This window comes from Rhamphochromis longiceps, linkage group LG12 (genome assembly GCF_057381845.1).
Source record: "Rhamphochromis longiceps isolate RC_006_pf linkage group LG12, R_longiceps_female_GT1.1, whole genome shotgun sequence".
In the NCBI taxonomy this organism is placed as follows: Eukaryota; Metazoa; Chordata; class Actinopteri; order Cichliformes; family Cichlidae; genus Rhamphochromis; species Rhamphochromis longiceps.
In genome coordinates this window covers 45,082,331-45,104,439 of record NC_140568.1, presented here as the reverse complement: position 1 = coordinate 45,104,439, position 22,109 = coordinate 45,082,331, and the positions used below count along the sequence as shown (strand labels likewise).

General features: G+C 43.4%; 1 protein-coding gene across 1 annotated transcript; it reads right to left on the bottom strand.

The window, feature by feature from the left end:
- Positions 1-2,163: 2,163 nt before the first annotated feature.
- On the bottom strand, positions 2,164-21,443 carry LOC146658125 (uncharacterized). Its single transcript, XM_085426563.1, has 6 exons — positions 21,365-21,443; positions 16,050-16,164; positions 15,500-15,544; positions 13,054-13,141; positions 4,278-9,411; positions 2,164-4,178 (listed from the first exon to the last, which is right to left on the bottom strand). The coding sequence occupies exons 1-6, from the start codon at positions 21,441-21,443 to the stop codon at positions 2,635-2,637; spliced, it is 7,005 nt and encodes a 2,334-aa protein (XP_085282689.1). The 3' UTR covers positions 2,164-2,634.
- Positions 21,444-22,109: the final 666 nt, after the last annotated feature.

Sequence of the window (22,109 nt, the reverse complement as noted above, 5' to 3'; positions counted from 1 at the left end):
CTTGTGTATAACAAGCGGTTGTTTGAGTTACTGTTGCCTTCCTATCACCTGTCTCGAGTTCATTCTACGAGCCAGTTTCACCCAGAGAACTGCTCCTCACTGGATGTTTCCTGTCTCAGGCCGCTCTCTGTAAACCACAGCAGGGAAAAGTCCAGCAGTGTCTGAAATACTCGGCCCGTATCAAGAGCCTCGTCCAGTCATCCTCCTGATGCTCAGTTTGACTCCAACAGGCTGTTCTGACCATGTCGACATGCTTTAACGTTGCTGATTCATTACAGGCTGATTAAATGATATTTGCATTAACGAGCAGTTGAACAGATGTACCTAATAAAGTGGCTGTTGAATCCATGTAACTGTTCAGCACTTTGTTTGAAAGTGCTTTATAAATAAAGTTGTTATTATTATTATTGTTGTTGTTAAAGCGATGCAGGAAAACTGTAAATGTGCAGCTGTCTGCACTCTGCCAGCCACTTCACATGTTATCAGTCATTCACTTTCTACACTCCTTTATGGCTGAAGAATTGTAAATATTATCACATTTACAGCTACATAAACATTTATTATTAGCCAGCCATTCCTTTAAGCAATAAAACACAATGAAAACATCTCAGTGGACGTAAAAGTGCTGCAAGTAAACATAATTCCTCTGAGGACAAATATTCCCCCTCAGTATTATTGTTGTGTTTGTTTCAGGCTGGGGTTGTTTAATTACTTTTTAAATACTTTACATGTCCAGGACCATATTTTATAAATCATGTTGCAGATGTTGTCCTGTGAGAACAGCTGCTGATGAACATCAGGGAACAGTTCCCCCTGCCTGTGTATCAGGGTCATAAATAACATTGTTATAATTACACAAAATGTGTTCTAAACTCCCAAACTGCTCCTTTTATACCTGACTTTTAGGACCTCCAAGCCTGTAGTTGTGTTCATTATCAGTTAGAGCCCCTCCTCATTCTTTTCTTCTTCTTCTTTGGTGCAATCCTATAAATACAGTGCACCCCTTTTGCCTCTCCCCTTTTCTACAATTCCCCTGTGGGAGAGGTGGGTGTCATTTCTTTCCAACACTTTAAAACACACATATAATGCATATTTAGCCACCTGGATGTTTCTGATTGCGATTTTAATTCAATTATTGTCATTATTAAGCCTGTTTTTGTTAGATGTTATAAGTGTGTAGTATGTGTGTATCATAAATGTGTTTTAGGCGCCATAAATGCTAGCATGAATATATACTCCTTGCTAGATTGGAAGTTGTGGTGGGTTGAGCTAACCCTCTTCCCCACTGTTTGTATTTGGTCGTAGGAGCTGGAGTGGGCAAATTATTTACTTGGAGGTCTTTCTTTCTTTTACCTTTTTTTTTTTATCAGACACAACGCAGAATCACACCGGTTACACCTGGGATAGGTTTACTGGGTTAACGTGTGCTGCAGCGGCCAGGACTGTCTCAGGCTGGAGTTGCCCGGGTGAGAGGCAGTGTGCTGGGCTGAGTGTCCCCTCAGCTTGCTGCTCTGTACGAGAGAGTGTGTTCCCTGCGCCTTCTGGTTAGGGAACGGATCCTGACTTTACCTGTGCTTCTGCACTGAGCAACAGTCAGAGTCTTGGAGTCCGTGGGTAGGATGGTTGAGGGCGCTCCACCCGGGGACTCTGTCATCTTGGATGTGCTTGCTCATTGGACGTCATATGATTGTATCATTGTAGGGTCTACTTTACAGTATAAAGCACCTTGAGGGGACTGTTGTTGTGATTTGGTGCTGTCTAAATAAAGCTGAATTGAATTAAATTACTATGTGATTTTCTACATTTCACAATGGACTAAGAAAAAAAATCCCATTCACTTGACATTAATATTAAAATAATACATAATACAACTGCGGCCTGTCCAGGCTGTGCCCCGCCTCTCGCCCTAAGACGGCTGGGATAGGCTCCAGTGACCCCGCGACCCTGAAAAGGATAAGTGGAAGTGAATAGATGGATGGATCAGAGTGGTGGTTACACTTAACATCACCATACAGCACAAATCAGTGACAGTAAATGTTTATTGTTCAACTATTACAAAATATATAGCATGAAAAATCAATTTTAATGGTGTGGGGAGATGAGTCCACATTACAAAACAGCTCACACTCTCCACCTCTGAATAAGCTCAGAAATTTGCAGCCGTTACAGTAAATAAAAGCAATAAAAGACGATCAGTGTTATGTCAGGTACATGTTTGGTAAGAACTCGACTAGCTTGTTCAAGCTGTGAAATTCACACAGTGTCTAATGATCCACGGTGGTAAATCCCAACGACACCAAGTGCAGTTCTTTTCTTTGGTATTTGGCACGTTTGTCCACAGTTTGTCGACTTTGTGTAATTTAAAGATGTTTGAAGCTGAACGACTCCTCGGTTACTCTGGGTAACTGAACCAGACACATTCAGGATCTATGATTACAGGAACTTTCCTTTAGTTTGCAGTTGATTAATAAACGTGACAGATTTAGACTTTAGAAAGCAAGAATACTCATGATTAGCTCAACATTTAGAGTAACTAGCAAAGTGAGTATAATTATAAGTATAAAAAGAACTTATTTGTGAAATCACATATTTAAAGAATGTGTGACCTGCAGCAGCAGCAGCAGCAGTGGCAGTCTACTTTACTGTTGGTGCTGACTCTGCTTCAACATTAGTTTCATCTTCTTTTTGTCTTTTTTGTTTTTGTGCTTTTCTGATTAATTTTCGAGACCCTTGTAAAGCAAAAGCCAAGTGGAAGACAAGAAGAGTGATGCAGATAGCCCAGGTTATGATCAATGACCAAAGTGATTCCTTCTTTCTATACTGGCACTCTTGCAGCAGCATGTCCACCGACGCCTCCACCTCCCTGAACACCAGCACCAAATGGCCACATTCATCATCATCACTAATCCAGCCTCGCAGTGCAATTCTTACAGTTGATTGATCGAATCCAAAGAAGGTCAGCAGGACTCGGTCAGATAATAGTTGGCAATCAAACTCTGGACTTGAATTTGAGCTCAGGTACAAAACATCTGTGGCGTTGTCTGTTGCACAGTTGTCTATGGTGACTGAGCCGTTGCTGAAAGTGAACATGTAAATGTCATTTCCATCACCTCCAACCAGATAATCTCCACCGGTGGACACCAAGATGTCGTTACCATCTGAGCCTTTGAGAAGAGAACTTTCATAACCAGAGACTAAGATGTCCGAATAGATGGTGCCGACCACAGTTTCCACATCCTTCAACACGTCGCCCTCAGCGTCAGCATGGTGGCCTTGGCCCGTCAGCAGGTTAACATAAACCCCTTCACCCTTCTCATGATCACCCCGATAGAGAACCGAGTCTCTGCCTGGACCTCCATCCACCAGATCAGCTCCTGGTCCAGGAAGGAAGACGTCCCGGCCAGAGTTTCCCATCAGTGTGTCATTCCCATCTTCACCATAAAGAGTGTCGTCTCCTCTCCCACCAATCAGGATGTCAGCTCCATTTCCTCCTACCAGCGTGTCATCTCCATCACCTCCATCCAAGGCGTCGTCCTTCCACCCACCAATCAGAGCGTTGTCTCGGTTGTTGCCTATTATAACATTAGACTGGGAGGGGCAGCCTTGCACTGTGTGAACCTCTGACAGATTTCTCTGAGCGCTGAGGTCCAAACGACAGTCCACCTGAGACTGTGTGAGAGTCACTTTGAAAGCTTCTACCTGATAGAAAGAGTCGTCTCCAGCTGAGTTTAGAGACTTGAGTTTGAAATGGACGCCATCAGAGCTCTGAAATTCTAGATGCTGATATTTTTCACCATTAGCATAATTGCGGAGAACGAATTCTAATCTTTCCTCATTTTTCATGATTCTAACATGAACATCATTTCTTGTTGGTTCCATTAAAACTGTTGAGTCCAGTATGACTCGACTTCCATCAAGGAAATCCATATCTACCAGCACAGTGTCAGTTTTCTGATCTTCTGCAAAGTTATCAATGATTACCATGTTTTCATCCCCATGTTTGATTATGTAAGTGTCTTTGCCTTCCCCTCCTATCATCAGTGCCCCCCCGGTGTGTGGATCCAGTAAATTCTCATTGCTGTTTCCAACCATGATGTCAAATCCTGAGGAGCCGTACATTTCTTTCACTGATTCAACATCATTCATAATCATCACTTTCCCCCAGTGCATGCAGTTGCCTCTATCAAAATAAATCCTTGCTTTTTGATGAGAGTAAACTATCTTTTTATAAAAATACATGCATAGATTGTCATAGTTTACTGGAAGTAGTTCAGGACTCAGGTTTCTGTAGTCGATGGTTAAAGGCAGCATTAAATCCCATCCACAGCTGCTGATGTTGGGCTTCAGTTCAGCTGTTACTCCATCACTGGTCTTGATCTGCAGGTGCTGATAATTCTTTGATTTAAACCAGTTCTGTAAAATAACAGTTCTTCTGCCGTGTACCCGAATGATGATGCTCTGACCTTCACATCTACATGTTATATCCTGATATTGTTCTTTAAGGAAGAGCAGGTCCAAGGTTAGATCTGGTGATAGATTGTTGATGGTTTTCACTCCTTGTCCTGCTGTGATAACGTACCAGTCCTCTCCTCCTCTCCCCTCAATGAAATCATCTCCTAATCCAGGGACAAGAACGTTGTGTTCTTTGTTTCCTTTGATGACATCACTATAGTTTGACCCGCGGACCTCTGTCACGCTGTCCAAAGCATCATCCTTCTCAAGGTCCACCTCCAGAGGAGACGGGGAGCTGCTGTAGTCAATGCTGAGGCTCTTTATACATGTGGTGAAGATGTTCCTCTGCAGGCAGTCAGCTTTGTTATCTGACATTGTGAAGGTGATCAGATCCTTTGTGATGAACAGTAAGTGTCTGTGTGCTGATGACCTGAACCAGTTCAGTACAGCAACATGAAACACTGTGCTGCCATGCTGAGCCTCCAGATGAACATCATCACCTTCTACTCTGACTCCAAACGTATGAAGATTTGCTTCTATGATGGCCAGGTCAGTTTTCTCGTCTCTGGAGTAATTTTCAATGAGCACAAAGGAAAAGTTTCTGCCTTTCACCATGTAAATGTCTTCTCCTTCAGCACCAATCAGACGATCTCGCCCTCCTCCCCCATCTATCAGGTTCCTTTCTCCATTTCCAATGAGTTCATCACCATACTGAGACCCAAAGATGTTTGTAACTGTGTGTAAAAGTGGCTGTGATGCATCAACAACTTCACCTTGTGTCTTGAACATCTTGTTAATCCCTCTGGCCACCAGCTGAACTGAAGAAACCACCGTGGAGGAAATCTCAAATAAGACTCCGTCTCCTGACATCATGTTCATGTGACGATAATCTTCTCCTAAAAACCAGTTTTGTATTCTTACAGTATGACTGCCCTCATACATCAGCACAACATCGTTTCCTGACTTAGACACAGAAATGTGGCTGTAGTCGACACTGAAATGCAGATTGTCTTGTGCTCTGGAGGGATCGTAGTTGTTAATGATCGTTTTCCCTCCATTCTCAGGAATGATGTAGGTGTCCCTTCCTCCTGAGCCTTCAACATAACTTCTCTGTGGACCGAGGAAGAATGTGTCATCCCCTGGTTCCCCATGAAGTCTGTAATAGTAGCTCAACATGACTTCAATCATGTGTTCGTCCTGTGATTTCTGAACTGCAAAAAATCGATTAGAGTCTCTGTTTCCCCTGTATGTCCCGTACCTCGAATAGGAAAGAGTTTTATTACCTGAAACCACTGTCACAGATCCAGCTGGTATGAACATGAGTATTTTTCTTTCATATGTCGCGTGCTCTAATCCATGTGACTCTCCCAGACCAAGAATTATATCTTTGCTTCCATCTGTGTTAATGCTCCAGCATTGTCTTCTTGGACTCTCATCACGAGAAACAAAATAGTCCATGCAGAGCTCAGACTGACCCTCATCAGCGAGGCAAAAGTTAATACCTCCTCCATTCCAGGAGGAGGCGCCAGCAGTAAAATCAATGGCAGTCGTTCCATCCTGTTGCTTTGTGACTTTATAATATTGGTGATAATCTGAGATCTGTGCAACAAGTCTTCGTCCCTCCTCAATTTCATCATAACGCCAGTCATAAAACACACTAGCCACATGTATAGCAAAGTGCATGATCCCTTTTCCAAAGCCAACAAAAACAGCAGCTATTTTGTCCAAAACTCCAGCATCCGCTGGGAGGCTGTTCAGTTCATTCTGGATGCCCATATAAACATCATCAATGGCCATCCGCACTACTGATAGAGCCAGATTTATAGGTGTGATGAAAGGTGCCAGTTCAGGCTGAACAAGCTCAACAATATCTAACTCAACCATGTATAAATCGAACGCAGCATCAATGTATCCCAGAGCATCTCCTCTCTCCAAATCTTGTTCTACATTGTAGATCCCAAATCCAATTCCCACTATTGGTATAACTGTCATAAAACGCCTCATTGCAGGGCTCCTCATGATCACTTTTGCGATTCTTGACTCTGAGGTCAGAGCTTTGCTTGCAATAGCAGATGTTGTCATAGCCGTCACTCCATGAGCCGTCTGCAAAGACCCCACCACACCATCTTTGATGTTTCCCTCTTCAAAGGCACGAGCAGCTCCTTTCAGTCCCAGCATGAGACCCAGAGCGCCAACAGCAGTTCCAGTCCTCTCTACATACTTGTTGACCTGATGGGAGGCTGCTGAACTGTGCTGCTCCATCTCATGCACTGATGTCTCAATGTTCTTCCACATCTTTTCACTGTAATGTTGACTCTGTGGTGATAAATCAGCCCTGAACTCCTCGGGCTCAGCACCAGGTCTCTCTGACACGAGCTTACATACAAACTGTCCGTTTTCTATTCGGGCTGTTCCCTCCTGAAGGTGCATTCCTGCCAGAGTTTCACCATATTTGTGCTGTAGTGCAGCATGGACCTCTTCAGCCAACGATGCAGATGCTCTCGAGAAATAAGATTCATGTTTGAAGGTATTTTCTAATTCTGAGGCTGAATTCAGGTCTCGCATTGTGACGTAGCCATCATCGTATCCTCCCAGTGGTCCAGATGTGGAAGGTTGTCTGTGATCTTCAGGTTGTGTAATCTTGGTGTCTGTTTTGAAATCATTGTATTTTTTTTGAAAGTCTGAATTATCCGTCATTGTTTTGTAGGTGTTTGAAAGTTCAGTCATGCGTTTCACCACATCACTTTCACCATTACCAACGGTTTTCTTCCATTCTTCAAAGAAGTTACCCTCTCGTTCTACAAGTTTAACAAGGTCACCCTTGAGCTTCTCGGTTTTTCGGAATTCTTCTTGATGATTTGTTAATTTGCTGGAATCTTCATGTGTTGCTGAGCCTCTGAATCCTCGTCTGCTCGGGTCAATCCAACTGCCTCCTCTTGCCATTGGATGATTGTCAAAGAAAAAATCCAGACCTTTCTGTCGGGTATTATCGTTATTGTTTCGAACCAGATCCAGGGCCATAAGAGTCAGAGGGAATGTTCGGAAATTTCTCGCAGATTCAGATATAACTGTTGCAGTGAAATACGTGGTGAACCAGGCCTCCATGGACAGTCTTTCGTAACCTGTCAGATGTCCTTTAAAAACATCTGGGTGCTCCCCAAGAAAAGTATTTTCTACATATTCAGCATATCTTTGTTTTTGTTGGTTTTTTTCTTCCTCATTCTCTACATTTTTAAAAATGTTTTCTCGCATGTCTTTATATCTTTCGTTCCCCGCCTGTTCATTAATACATTTCTTAATATCATCAATTACATTATTGTTTCCTATTTGATTGTTGTCAAGCTTTTTTCCAACTGGATACACGTACAGACTCTGAGGGTCAACTTCATATATCCAGTCATTGATCTTCAGGTATGTAGTCTCTTCTTCTCCATCCTTTGCATAATGACGTATTATCTTTTTTATATCTTCTCCTGATTTGATCTCATAACGTTCATTAAGGACTTGTCTTTTTTCACCTTCATTATCTATCCAAGTAATAGTTGTTTCAGGTTTCCCATCTATATTATATTCTTTTCTTTTCGCTAGTAAATATTTTCTTATTTCTTCTGGATTGTTGACACTGATTTTCTCTGGTCTTTTACCCAGATGTTGACCTGAGTGAAAGATTCCCCAAGACAGAGCCTCGAGTTCATCAATGGCAGATTTCATCTCGTTAACTTTATTTTGGTCAATCTTCTTAAAAACCTCTGGGTTAACAAACCTCTTTGGTTCATCTGGCCAGCTGTTTTCTTTTATAAAAATTTTTGCTGGATTTTTGATGTCCGTGTTTTCTCCTCCACCCAGAAAGTTTCTTTCATTGGTAAAAACAGCCTCTCCTTTACTTCCAGGCTCGTTTCTCATTATTACATCTCCGTTGCGATCAAGTGTTGCCACCACTTTCTTGCTGTTGTCTTTATGTCTCCATTGCAGCCCCTCTGGAGAGATTTCCTGAGTGATTTTCCTTCCTGTGTGTGTGACTTGGACGAGAGCGTCCCTCACATGAAGCTCTGTCTTGATGTTATTTTCATGGAGGTCCCTCAGCAGAGTTTCCATGAATCGTTGGTCTGATCCAACCTCACAGGCCACCACACTCGTTGTTTTGATTTTATCGCTGCCTCTGTTTGTCCTTTGGATGATTTGTGCCACCTCTCCAGAACTGTATCCAGACAGTCTCATTTCTCTTGCGTTGTCTCTTTTACCATGACCTACCAGCACCAGTCTGCTGTCCTCTGACAGAGACACTGGTTCACCGTGGATCAGTTTGGGTCTTTGGTTTTCATCAAGAACATAGACAGAACTAACTGCTGGATGTTTCTCATACAAATATTCAGCAGCTCTTCTGACCACAGGGTCATTTTCCATCATTACGATCTGCTGGTGGTCATACTGTGTGGTGTGATCAGCTGGTCTTTGTGGGATTTTGTAGCTGGAAACGGAGTCAGGTCGATCCATCACCTGGTAAATCTGCTGATTGTTCTGGTTGGTTTCTAAGACTGTTTGGAGGCCGCGGAGCATAAAAACCCGAATGAAGTTCTGGTGGAACTGTGTGGTTGTGTTTCCATCAAGAGAGAAAACTGGAGCTGCTTCCAGAGATGGTTTCAACATCAGCTTTGCAAGTGAAGCTCCATCAAGTCCAGACACAGTTTGTCCATCTTCTGAAACACTTCCAAATATTTTGACCACAGTGTAGCTGTCTGCTGCTGGTACACAGGAGTCGTTGAACAGGCAGTCCTTGGTGACTTTCACGGAGTAATGAGGATCCTTGCTGTATTCCTGCTGGACTCTGTCACTGGTGGATTCCTCTGTGTCGGTCATGATCAGAAGCTTTTGGTTGTAGCTGTGGGAGATCTCTGAAGCACCCAGCAGCCAGTCTTGTACCTTCTGTTTCTCGATATGTACCAAGAAGGTGTTAAAGTCCTGAAAAATGAAGCAAAGAGTGAAATGAGAGAGAGCTCCAGGATAACTGTTTTGGTCTCAGTTAATTTCTATAAGGTGAAATTTCTGAGCATTTTTTGGCTCTGTGGATATAATGTGAAGAATCTGTTCTGCTGAAGTAAACCTGCAGTTTGAGCCTGACGCTCAGTTGGCCCTGATCAGCTGTTTTGGTCTCATCAGTGAGGACCACCAACAGGTAACATAAGTGACCCCCGTTTATAAGAAAATGTACACAACACACACACCAGGCTAGTTATAGTTAATTTAAACTAAACTAAGAACTAGATCCTGGATGCATGAAGGAGCGTTTCTGCAGGTCCTTCCTCTCTGCAGCTGTCATACACACACACACACACACACACACACACACACACACACACACACACACACACACACATACACACACAGACACACACAGACACACACACACACACACACACACAGACACACACAGACACACACACACACACACACACACACACACACACACACACACACACACATACACACACAGACACACACACACACACACACACACACACACACACACACGCACATACACACACACACACACACATACACACACAGACACACACACACACACACACACACACACACACACACGCACACACACACACACACACACACACACACACACACGCACACACACACACACACACGCACATACACACACACACACACACACACACACACACACACACACACACACACACACGCACATACACACACACACACACACACACACGCACATACACACACACACACACAGACACACACACACACACACACACACACACACACACACACACACGCACATACATAGTGTTTCTTATATGCCTTACACATAATAATATAATTATAATTTCAATTTTTCAATGTTATTTATATTTCGCCAAACAGTCGCCTCAGGGCGCTTTATATTGTACAGTAGATCGTACAATAATACATACAGAGAAAAACCCAACAATCATATGACCCCATGATTCAGGGTCACCTGGTCCAGCCCTAACTATGTGCTTTAGCAAAAAGGAAAGTTTTGAAGCCTAATCTTGAAAGTAGAGATAGTGTCTGTCTCCTGAATCCAAACTGGAAGCTGGTTCCACAGAAGAGGGGCCTGAAAACTGAAGGCTCTGCCTCCCATTCTACTTTTAAATACTCTAGGAACAACAAGTAGGCCTGCAGAGCGAGAGCGAAGTGCTCTAATAGGGTGATATGGATATTTCTAATTTTAGAGATGTTGCACAAATGGAAGAAAGCAGTCTTACATATGTGTTTAATATGTGTGTTGAAGGACATGTCCTGGTCAAAAATGACTCCAAGGTTCCTCACAGCGTTACTGGAGGCCAAGGTAATGCCATCCAGAGGAAGAATGTCACGGCTGGCGGGGTGAGCCGTGTGGTGTAGGAGAAAAAGGACCCAAAATGCAGGCCTGGTGATGAGAGTGATGTTTTATTTACAGAAGTGGAGCGACCGAACAGGCAGTGAGAAAAGACGAATGACTGAAAAAACCTAGACTGGAAAAACTAAATGACAAACCTAAGCATGAAACGTGGGCTGAGAATGCAGAGAGACGTAGTTACACCGAGAAACACAGACGATCCAACGATGAACAGAAGCCAACACACAGTATAAATACACACTAGGTAATGAGGAGATGACATGCAGGGGTGGACACAGCTGACACTAATGGACATGATGAGAAGCAGACCTACAAAGTAAAACCGGAAACACACAGACTGTTTTACAACAAAACGCAGGGACCTGAACAGAGCACAGAGGGGAGACACAGGTAGGGATAATAAACACGACAACCAACCCAAAGAATTAATACAGAATCAGAAGAAACACCAAACACAAGATGAAACCAAAAAGAAACACAAAACACTGGGTCAACGACCCAGGATCATGACAAAGAATCTGGTTAGAGACCATATTTCTAAGCTTTTCAGGGCCGAGCACAATAACCTCAGTTTTATTTTCTGAGGTTTGTGTTATTATAGTTTTGCAATTTCTAATTAACATTTCTTTATATTTCACTTTTCTTTTTACAATTTAATTTAGTTTCAGCCAAGTATTTATTTTTAGTCTATATAATTATCAGTATAATAATGCGATTGGAACCCTGACTGATGGACAACAGGTGACTCTAACTAAAAAGCCAGATGGCAGGACTTGATTAAAAAGCAGTAACAGGCAGAGTAAGTTACAGACATGTTGGACTTGCATTCATTTTGATAGGAGCTGATTAAAGCTGCTGGCGGCAAAAATATAGAGCGAGGGTTGTTCGTGTTCCAGCGTGAGAGAGGAAGCAATTTGCCTTCCCGTGAGGCTGGGAATAGGAATGCAGAACACCATCGCCTCCATTTCCTCGCAAGCTTGAGCTGCTTTTTTCCAGACGCTCGTGTCATGTTCATTAACAACATCTCCTTTGAGAATATTCTTCAGGGGAAGTAGAGGATGCTGCTAGGCCTGACCCTGAGGAAGGCTCTGGTGTTCATGCAAGTTTAGTTTTTCCTTTTCAGTCTCATTTGTAGTGTTTTATTGCTGGATGGAAGCTGATTGATTGATCTCTTCTTGGGACCGTGGGCTGCCTCCTCTCAGCCCTTGTTCAAAGTCCCCATTTTAAAATGTCTGCTGTGAAATAAAGTTTCTGATCTTACTATCTGTGACAGTGTTCCCTGTCATGTCACAACTTTGATTATTATACTAATAATTAAATAGACTAAAACTAAACATTTTCAAACTGCCTGAAGCTAAAATAAATTGTATAAAGAAAAGTGAAACATAAAGAAACATTTATTAGAAATTACAAAACTATAATAACACAAACTCAAACATCCCTTGTGTGTTTCTATTAGGAGAAGATAGTGACTGAGCATTCCAGGGTGGATGTAAAAGGGAATGTTTTCCTGTCATCCGACTGGGATGATGACAAAACGTTTCTCCCACTGAAAACGCGACGTCCACATGAACACAGTCGGATTTTTGGGGATTTCCTCACCCGGATGTTAAAGACATTTACTGTCATACATTTGCTCAGGTTAGAAGATAAACGTGCAGCAGCTACACTAACGTCTGTGATGTTTGTGTGTGAGGAGTGAGGTGGGACATTTTAATGCAAAACTATTCATTCTGTCTTATCCCAAATTCTCAGACAGCTGAAGAAAGTGCAAACAGGAAGAAGTACAACACTCTGCTTCAATGAAGACCGGGTTCAAAACCAGGCCCGACTGAGCTGTGTGCGTGTTGTAATAACTAAGTTAATACTGCTCTGATGTGTCGATCTGTACGTAAGTGTGCCAAATGCAAACCTCACCAGGTATGAAGCACATGTCCTCGAGCTAACCCAGCTACCACTATGAGCTGTTTTAATGCTGTTAGTAACTCTTTTTCTTTGTTCATGTTGAATTCACATTTTGTCCCATTTTAGAAGAAGAAAAGATGCAGATATTCAGTGGAAGGAAATGCTGATCTTTATCAGCCCAATCAAGTTCTAGTTTAGATCTAATGACTTTCATCATTAGAAACAATCTCTGTGTTTTCAGCACTGTTTAATCTCTTAAATCTAAATGTGTGTTCATTTTCTGTCTCATGTTTACTGACCTTCTCCTTCGTAATGACATGAGCTGTGACGTTTTCACAGTCCTGAAATCCATCCAGCAAAGTTAGTGGGTTTTCTTCAGTGTCCAGCCTGATGGAAAATTAACATATTAGCATAACTGAAGTGATCTCATAACCCTGTGAAATAAACGAAATGACAAAATATATTTTTAAAACACGGTTCTTGGATCTTATACAACAGTCAGAGGTTCAAACATGGGTTCTTCAAAATGATTCTAGAGCTGAGCTGGAGGGCGTCTATCAGGATGGGCCTGGGACCCCTGTTCTCAGTGGGCTCCTCCCACTCCATCACACCCTCACACATGCAGGGCCTTGGGGGGTGCAGGTGCGTCAATGAGGACATGTATTCCTTCTCTGTCTCCTCCTGGCCACCTGTGTCTGAATTTAATTCCACAACTTAGACATTCTCATTGCTTACACTATCTCTTGGAGAAGCTAAGCCTCCAGTTCCAGGCAGACTAAGATATGGGAAGACAATAGCACACATGGCAGACCAGAGAGAGCTAGAGAGACAGCAGGAGAGAGAGGGAGAGCAAGGAACAAGAGGGGACTGCTAAAGGAAACTAGATAACCTAAAGACGTCTAAATTACACCAGAGAAACAATACAATCAGGACGCTCATGAGCACAAGGAAACTAACTATAAAAATTAAGCAACTCTGGACCCCCTGCAGAAATCCAACAGGTCCACGTCAGACACCATCGCTGCTGCCTTCACTATTCCCTCTCCCACCTGGAAAACGAAGACTCATACATCAGGGTACTTTTTGTTGATTACAGCTCCGCATTCAATACTGTCAGCCCACACAAACTCACTCACAAGCTGGCAGCACTCGGCCTGCAGCTCACCCTCTGTGACTGGCTACAGGGCTTTTTGACTGGCAGGCCCCAGTCCATCAGGATGGGCAACAGGACTTCAGCCGGCATTATTACAAACACTGGTGTCCCACAAGGTTGTGTCCTCAGCCCCGTCCTCTACACCCTGTACACCCACGACTGTGTCGCCTCCAATAGGGATAACACCATACTGAAGTTCGTGGACCACACTGCAGTGATCGGTCACATCACTGAGGGGACGAGGCGGCTTACAGGAGAGAGGAGGCCGGTCTGGTGTCATCGTGTGAGGACAACACCTGGGCGTCTACATCTCGGAGGACCTCACCTGGACACTGAACACCACACAGCTGGTCAAGAAGGCTCAGCAGCTGCTGCATTTCCTGAGGAGGCTGAGGAAACCTGGTATGCCAGCAGCTTCTACAGCTGCATCGTGGAGGGCACCCTGACCAGCTGCATCACTGCATGGTACGGCAGCACTACTGCGATGGACGGCAAACGCCTGCAGAGAGAACCCTAACAACCACGGAGAAGATCACCAGGACCCCGCTGTCGTCTCTGCAGAGCATCTACAGAGTCCAGAGGAGAGCTGCCTCCATCCTCAAAGACCCCACACACCCCCAACACGCACTGTTCACACTTCTGCTCTCGAGACGAAGGTTCAGAACATCCAGACTCAACAACTCCTTCTTCCCCACTGCAATCAGACTCTTGAACAGCTGACCCATTTTTGAACAGCACTTCTGGTCATCTCACATGTCGAAGCAGTATATTAAGCTCACAGCTCCTTTGTACATAAATCTATTTAATACTTCATTTTTTTGTCTCCATTTATTTATTCATGCTATTTGTATTTTATCTATTTGTACATATTAACCAGCATCTGTGTGTGGACAGCAGAGAAAGAATTTCATTGAACAGAGAAATGCTTTTCTTTGTGCACATGACAATAAACACTTTGAACTTGAACATAAATCCAAATTCAAGATCAAAACAATGATGAGTGACAAGATTCAAAATTCAATCAGCACAAAACACCAGGTCATAGCCCAGAACAAAAACCTCAGCAGCAAAAAAAGAACCAGGATGTGACAGTGGCGACGTGTTGTTTATTCACTTCTTTAAAATACTCCAAAGTAACATAAACAAGCTAAGTGCCGTTTGTGGACCCTATCTTTAAAATAAATAAATAAAACAAACTAAATCCACGTTGGACAGAGTTGATTGTACATCAGAGGGACAGCTGCTGCTGAGCAGGCTGGAGACGAAGTTAGAGACGTGCAGAGGAGGGAGGGTGGATACACTGGACAAAGGATGTTAAGATGGAGCTGCCAGGCAGCAGGAAAACAGGAAATCCTCAGAGAAGATCCATGGATGTAGTGAAGGAGGAAGTGCAGAGGAGGCAGATGATCTGCTGTGATAAATCCTAACGGGCTTTTTGGCTCATTAATAACCAACTATTAATAAAAAATTCCAGTGTATTGTGAAGCACTGTCCAAATTCTTTTACAAATACTTGCAAAGGACATAAAACATCCAGATGTTAAACCTGCTAAACACCATTTAAAAAATGTAAATGACTGAAAGCTTCTTTACCTTTTCACAGATCTTCCAAATCGTGATTGGTGGTAGTCGTTTCCCCTAAACGAAACACATCCTGCATTATTTGTTATAGATTACTTTTTACTTAATTTTATTTTGTACAAGTGGTAAAATCTCAAAGTGAAGTCTGAAATCTGTAGGTGCATTCTTCTGTCATGGTCACTGGGTCTTTGTCTGGTTCCTCGTCTCGTCTTCTGATTAGCTCCCACCTGTTTCCTCTGCCCTCCTTAGCTGCTGTGTGTTTATTGTCTGAGTCTAACTCCTGTCCTTTGGCTCGTCCTCCCTCATTCTGTGGTTTCACTCGAGTTCTGCTTGTTATCATTTACTCCTGGGTCCACCTCTGTGTTTTTGAAAAGACTTTGGCATTAAAGCTTAAGTGCTGTCTGCGGCACGCCGGGTCAGTATCTGCCTGCTGCACAGGATTACATTACATCTATACAATTCCAGTCACAGTGGCAGAGCCCCACAGTGCTTCTGATAACCAATGTCTATGATACCCACAGGAGCTGTAATGTAGTAATAGCTCTTCACAGTCGTAAGATACCTGGTTGTTGAGGTGTTCATAAAGCTTTCATCAAACATGTGTTCAGACAGTCCTTGGAGTCGATGCAGTGCAGCGATGTCAGAGCCGAGCTCCTCCCACTCATCTTCTTTCACCTCTGGAAACATTGAAACACAGTTTAAATTAGTTAAGGGGAACTAAGTGCTGGTTCCAGTTAAGAACCACTCCTACACTGGATTTGTATGCCCCTAATCAACTATAACAGACATTTTATAAGTGATTGTGGCGCGGCTGCAGCGCACCTGAGCGGCATCAATGATCACACTGCGCCTGAATTAAAAGGGTGACTGACGTCCTGTCGTCGTCGTTGTTGTTGGGGAAGTGTTCACGTGTGTGCGTGTAAAGTGACGGCAACCGAGAGTAAAAACAGAACGCTGAAAATCATAGAAATGTGTTTGTCTCTGCTGTGTGCCTTTAAAGTGATCCATGCTCAATCATCCAGGTAAGTCACCCTCCAAACTTTGATCCTGTTCATCTGGACGTTTTCAGTGGGAGAAACGTTTCATCATCATCATCAGGTGACTCCTTCCGTCTCAGCTGACAACAAGTGGCAACCTTATAAACAGCACATTTGCATAATGACAGAAACAATGACTGTTGGGGAATGGCTGCAATCACAGCATTGTAAGATGGTGACAGATGTTCCCTTAGGCCCCCTCCTCGATTCAGAGATGGTCTTTCCCTTTTCACGTAAATGGCCTCCTTGACTCCGCCCTCAAACCAGCGTTCCTCCCTGTCCAGGATGTGGACATCCTCATCATTGAAAGAGTGTCCACTGGCCTGTAGGTGTAAATAGACACCACTCGGTCGTTGTATGCGTCAATGTACACCTGGCTCTAAAATACTCTACGTTCTTGTTTGTACCTTGCCTAAGGGCTAACCTGTGACCTGTGACATCAGGTCAGGTGGGTGATAATACCAGTGAGATTGGGTACCAAGCTCCAAGTACAAAGAAAGGAGCGCAGAGTGCGACAGAAGCTGACCAGAGAGACAGGATGATGGTGAAGCTGGAAACCTGGAGCCTTCAGTCACCAAGACTACGTGAAGTATCCTCTGAAGGTCAACTAGAAGATGTGAAAGCAGCATTACGGGCAGTCCTCACTGCGACCATCACCAAAACCAACCAGGTGATCAACACTACAGCCATGTGTATGCAAGCAGGCCGCTTGGTGCTATAGCTACAGGAGAGGCTGGATCATTGGATGGTTAGGGGTCAATTTATGATGAAGGTGGAGCAGGACAGTGGAGTTGTGGCCCCATTTTCCTGCTTATTGAACAGAAACTACCTCAGATATTCCCATTTAATAATTCAGAGCAATAAACGTAATATTTACATTATTGATTTTAAGCAAAGCAGAATGTTGGAAACTTAAGGTAGGATTAATTCAAGCATTATAATATAGTAATACTATCCAAATAGGCTAAAACATCAGTCACTATTACCTTATTATTATTACATTATTCCAATTGAAACTGTATAAAAATGTGAAAATTCAAACTCATTTTTGTATTGTTACAAAGGTATTACACTATTATTACTGACGGCCACCATGAGTTTACTTGAATATTAACTGGTTACTATGTTATAATTGAGTGGTAATAACTTTGAAATGACAACAACTGACTTTCCTGGGGGAACCCACCCGAGCGATTAATACAGTTTTATCCAATCTCTAATCATTATTACAGGATTGTTTCCGTCTTCTTATCCTACCTCTGCCACTTTATTGCAGAATGTAAAACTCAAAGTCAGAATTTCATTGCAGATAACAAAGTGACCAAGAAACCCCAAAAGGCAAAATACACTATCTAAGCTGGGCAAGAACAGAACAAGAGACAGAGACAAGAGGTGATGTTCACGGAGAGAGCAAAGAGAGACGCGAACATGACCGGAGAGGTCGGAGGTGAATTAAAACAGGGACACTGAAGACAGAACATGGAGCAGAGACAGACTGTCAGGGTTCCTGGCTCGTTGACCCAGTGTTTTCAGTTTTGTCATTTTAGTTTATTTTTCCACATCAATGTTGTTCTCACTTCCTGTTTTTCCTGTCAGCTCGTCTCATGTGTCGTTAGCCAGAGTGTGTTCAGCTGTGTCTCTCATCAGTCTGTGTGTTTAAGTCTTCTGTTTCCACTCGTTCAACATCATGTCTTTGAATGTGTCTATGCCATACGTGATCCACTCCAGCCAGTTCAGCTATTTCAGTTCAGTCGGTCCTCCGTTTCATGTCCTGTTCATCCGCTCATCATAACAAACACTAGCCTTCACCTATCTGTGAGTCCAGCGTTTGGGGCCTCCTTTCCTTTCATCCACACACAACACAAGCCCTGGCACAGACTGGCCAAGAAGAACGAACATTACCAGAAACAACACAGAGCTCGTAAAGACTGCTCACATTAAACATAAATTAAAAACATAAAGTGAAGTTTAATTTTATATTTTTGGTTTTGGTGCCCAACCAAAGGTAAAACAGATCAGATCGATCGATGGCTGTTAGAAGAATTATTGGAAATCTTGTTATTACGTGTATGATGGGCAATTTCCATTGTAAATATTAATCTATGAAATGAAGTAGTCTTCAAGTACGCTGTCATTCCAGTGGTTGTCATGGTTACTGTCAGCAGACTCACTCATCCACAGTTCAGTGTGTTTATTTAAAGTGACGACTGTAACAGGGCTCATGAAAGTTTGACCAGCAGCAACAACAGAAACAAACTACTCACAGCTCAGGGCCCTGTGCTTCGTACGTCGCTTACTACATCCAAGATCAAATGAAACATCCAAGACCAAACCATCGCGCTAACCGTGAGCGCGCTAATCCGGTTCCCCGAACACACCTGCTGTTGACGATTAGTACAGCTGGACGCAGTAATGTGACATCACTGGGTGTCGTAAAAGGGGCTACGCATCGATAGTAGAAACATTGATCGGCAACCCTCTGATTGGTCGGCGAAAATGTCGACGGAGCTCGCTCGGCTCGGTATTTTTCGGCAGCAGAGCAAGAACTCCTGAGTGAGGGATTTCAGGAGTTTCAGAGTTTAATCAGAACGCAAGGGAACACTGCAAAGGCTGCAAAAGCAAGGAGAGAGGGCTGGCAGGAAGTTGCTGACAAATTAAACTCGTAAGTAATTTAATAATAACAATAATAATGGAGTGGATTGATATAGCGCTTTACAATGCCACTATTCATTCACTCTCACATTCACACACTGGTGGAGGCAGCTACAGTTGTAGCCACAGCTGCCCTGGGGCAGACTGACAGAAGCGAGGCTGCCATATCGCGCCATCGGCCCCTCTGGCCAACACCAGTAGGCGGTAGGGTAAATTTATTATATTACACTATATTATCCAATATTATATTACATTATATTATAATATGTTATATTTTATCCTCTTTCACATTAGAGCCACAACAGGACCCACTAGAACATGGGAACAGGTAAAAGTGAAATATAAGAATGTTCTACAGAATGGTAATATTTATCACTTATGTTGCTTTTAGTCTCTTGGAAAGAGACCCTGAAATAATCTGTTTGTTTGTTTATAACAGCAACCAAGAAAAGGGCGGAGCAAAAAAAGACAGGTGGTGGTCCTGCACCCCCTCGTCAACAAGTTGGTTAAGTGAATAATACCCTCACGGGAAAATCGATATCTCTCTATGAGCACACTGTCGCGCTGAGCTAAAGGATCCTGTCTGTCCCGCAATATACGCTGAATTCTGAGGACTCTCCTTATCAATCTTGCACCTTCCGCAATGGGTTGCTCGCGTATACGGACAGGACATGGCTGCGACAGACTTCCCAAATCCACCTTGGCTTTTATAGCCGTGGTCTCTCATCTTGATTACACGAAGTAATTTACAATTACTACTCTGAAATATGAATTACATCTGTAATAATCACATACATGTAATAGAATGTTAATAGTACATTTCCCTTTTTTAGGGAATGACCTGTATGTATCTGTGTGAAATCAATAAAAGGATCAGGTGCTGCATTGTCTTTAGTTACATTGATGTTATTTATTTATGGTGAAACAGTGGTGGAATATCGCTGTTGCTTTCGTATAAATGAAGCGGGCATACCTGCGTGGCCGCGATCTAATCCTGTTTACATAAAGTAAACCTGCTCCCCAGCAGGTTTACGCTTACGGCTCTGTTGCTATGACAGCAAGTCCCGGATGGGCTTCGGGGAACCGAACGATCCAGGATCACGCGAAATCGTCAACAATCTCATCCAGCTAACTCACTTAGCGCGGTACGAAGAACGGGCCCCAGAACAGTCACTTTAAGCCCATCTTAGTCAACAATCTGGTGTTGAATGACTGGTGTGATAATCAGCCCAGGTACAGACACGCCGCGACAAAGCAAAGTGTGATTAAACAGACAGAGAGAGGAGAGTGCAAAAGTGAGAGCGAGCCATGAGACCAGAGGACCATGATGATGGTAGAGTGATGGTGTCCTCCTGTTCTTGGAAAGTCTGGACTGCTGTACAAATGTTTGAAGTACAAACTAGCAAGAACACAAGCACAGACCTGCTTACTTGGGTATTGAGCAACAACTTTGTCTGAGTCTCTTGTTGCTGCGTGCCTCGTGCTTCTTTGTAGTTCCTAGTGTGTAAGTTCCTGGTTTTTGCCTTGAATGAGTTTTTGTACGCTGTTCCTGTGGCTTCCATCAATGAAGTGTGATACAAAATTTGTGTTTTATCTAACCTTTGTGTACTGCTGATATGTAATTGTAACTTTCTTGTACAAATAAAGATGGGAAACAAGTGTAAGCTTTGCTCCGGGTCACGACACGCTTCATTATGAAGCTCAGCTCAACACGAGGGTGAGAACTTCACTCCAACCAGCCGAACAAAGACTGTATCCTCACCATGGGCCTGATTAACATGCGTGGTTAACATGACTATCAGAAATGTCTTGTGGTCCAGTTACTGCAACAAACAATGAAATAAAACAGCAGCAACAAACAGAACACGATACAGTGATCCAGACTCTAAACTTTGTTTGATGTTAGTGAAGAACCTGCGAGCATCAGGGATTTTACTCTAAACGTCTTTTCTCACAATCGATCCAGCTTCTCCATCATAAAAAATTATGTTCTGAAGAGAAGCCGAATGTTAGTTGCAGTATTCAGGATTCTCATCCAGTGATGTCAGCTCCAAGATGTTACAATATAGACATCTATCCATCCATTCTGGTCTGTTTATCCTTATCAGGGTTGCTGGAGCCTATCCCAGCTGTCATGGGGCAGGGGACACCATGAACAGGTCACCAGAATAAGGAGGAAGTCTCTTACCGAACTCTTCAGTGAGGCCGAGGAGGCTGAAGATGACCAGGAGCTTCCAACTCCAGCAGCCCTGCCTCTGTCCTGGCATGGCCCTGCAAAATATGATTAACATTCAATTCAATTAAATTTTATTTATATAGCGCCAAATCACAACAACAGTTGCCCCCAAGGCGATTTATATTGTACAGTAGATCGTACAATAACAGAGAAAAACCCAACAATCATATGACCCTCTATGAGCAGCACTTTGGCGACAGTGGGAAGGAAAAACTCCCTTTTAACAGGAAGAAACCTCCGGCAGAACCAGGCTCAGGGAGGGGCGGGGCCATCTGCTGTGATTGGTTGGGGTGAGAGAAGGAAGACAGGATAAAGACATGCTGTGGAAGAGAGACAGAGATTAATAACAGATATGATTCAATGCAGAGAGGTCTGTTAACACACAGTGAGTGAGAAACGTGACTGGAAATGTCACGACCTGCGGGATCGGCAAGGCGCTGATCAGCATCTCTTCACTCCTAGCCCTCCTTCTCTTCTCTTTTTCCTCTCCTTCTCCCCTGTTTTGCCGGGGAGGAACTCATGGCGGGTTCACGCCCTCAGTCCACGCCTTCCCGGATCGTGCACACCTGGGCCTCATCAGACCAGCTGGTATATTAGAAGGAGGAGATCAGCTGTTCAACGCTGGATTGTTGTGAAGACTCTAGTCAGTACACGTCAAGCCCAAGTTTCGCATGCTTCCGTCTCAGAAAGTTAACGT

What these genes read in the sequence shown, in the direction of transcription:
- LOC146658125 (XM_085426563.1), bottom strand. Translation starts at nt 21,443, where the DNA reads ATGCCAGGACAGAGGCAGGGCTGCTGGAGTTGGAAGCTCCTGGTCATC. An exon ending in ATGAACACCTCAACAACCAG is followed by an intron (nt 15,545 to 16,049) that starts GTATCTTACGAC and finishes TGTTTCGTTTAG; the next exon opens with GGGAAACGACTACCACCAAT. An exon ending in CATCGACTACAGAAACCTGA is followed by an intron (nt 4,179 to 4,277) that starts GTCCTGAACTAC and finishes ATTTTGATAGAG; the next exon opens with GCAACTGCATGCACTGGGGG.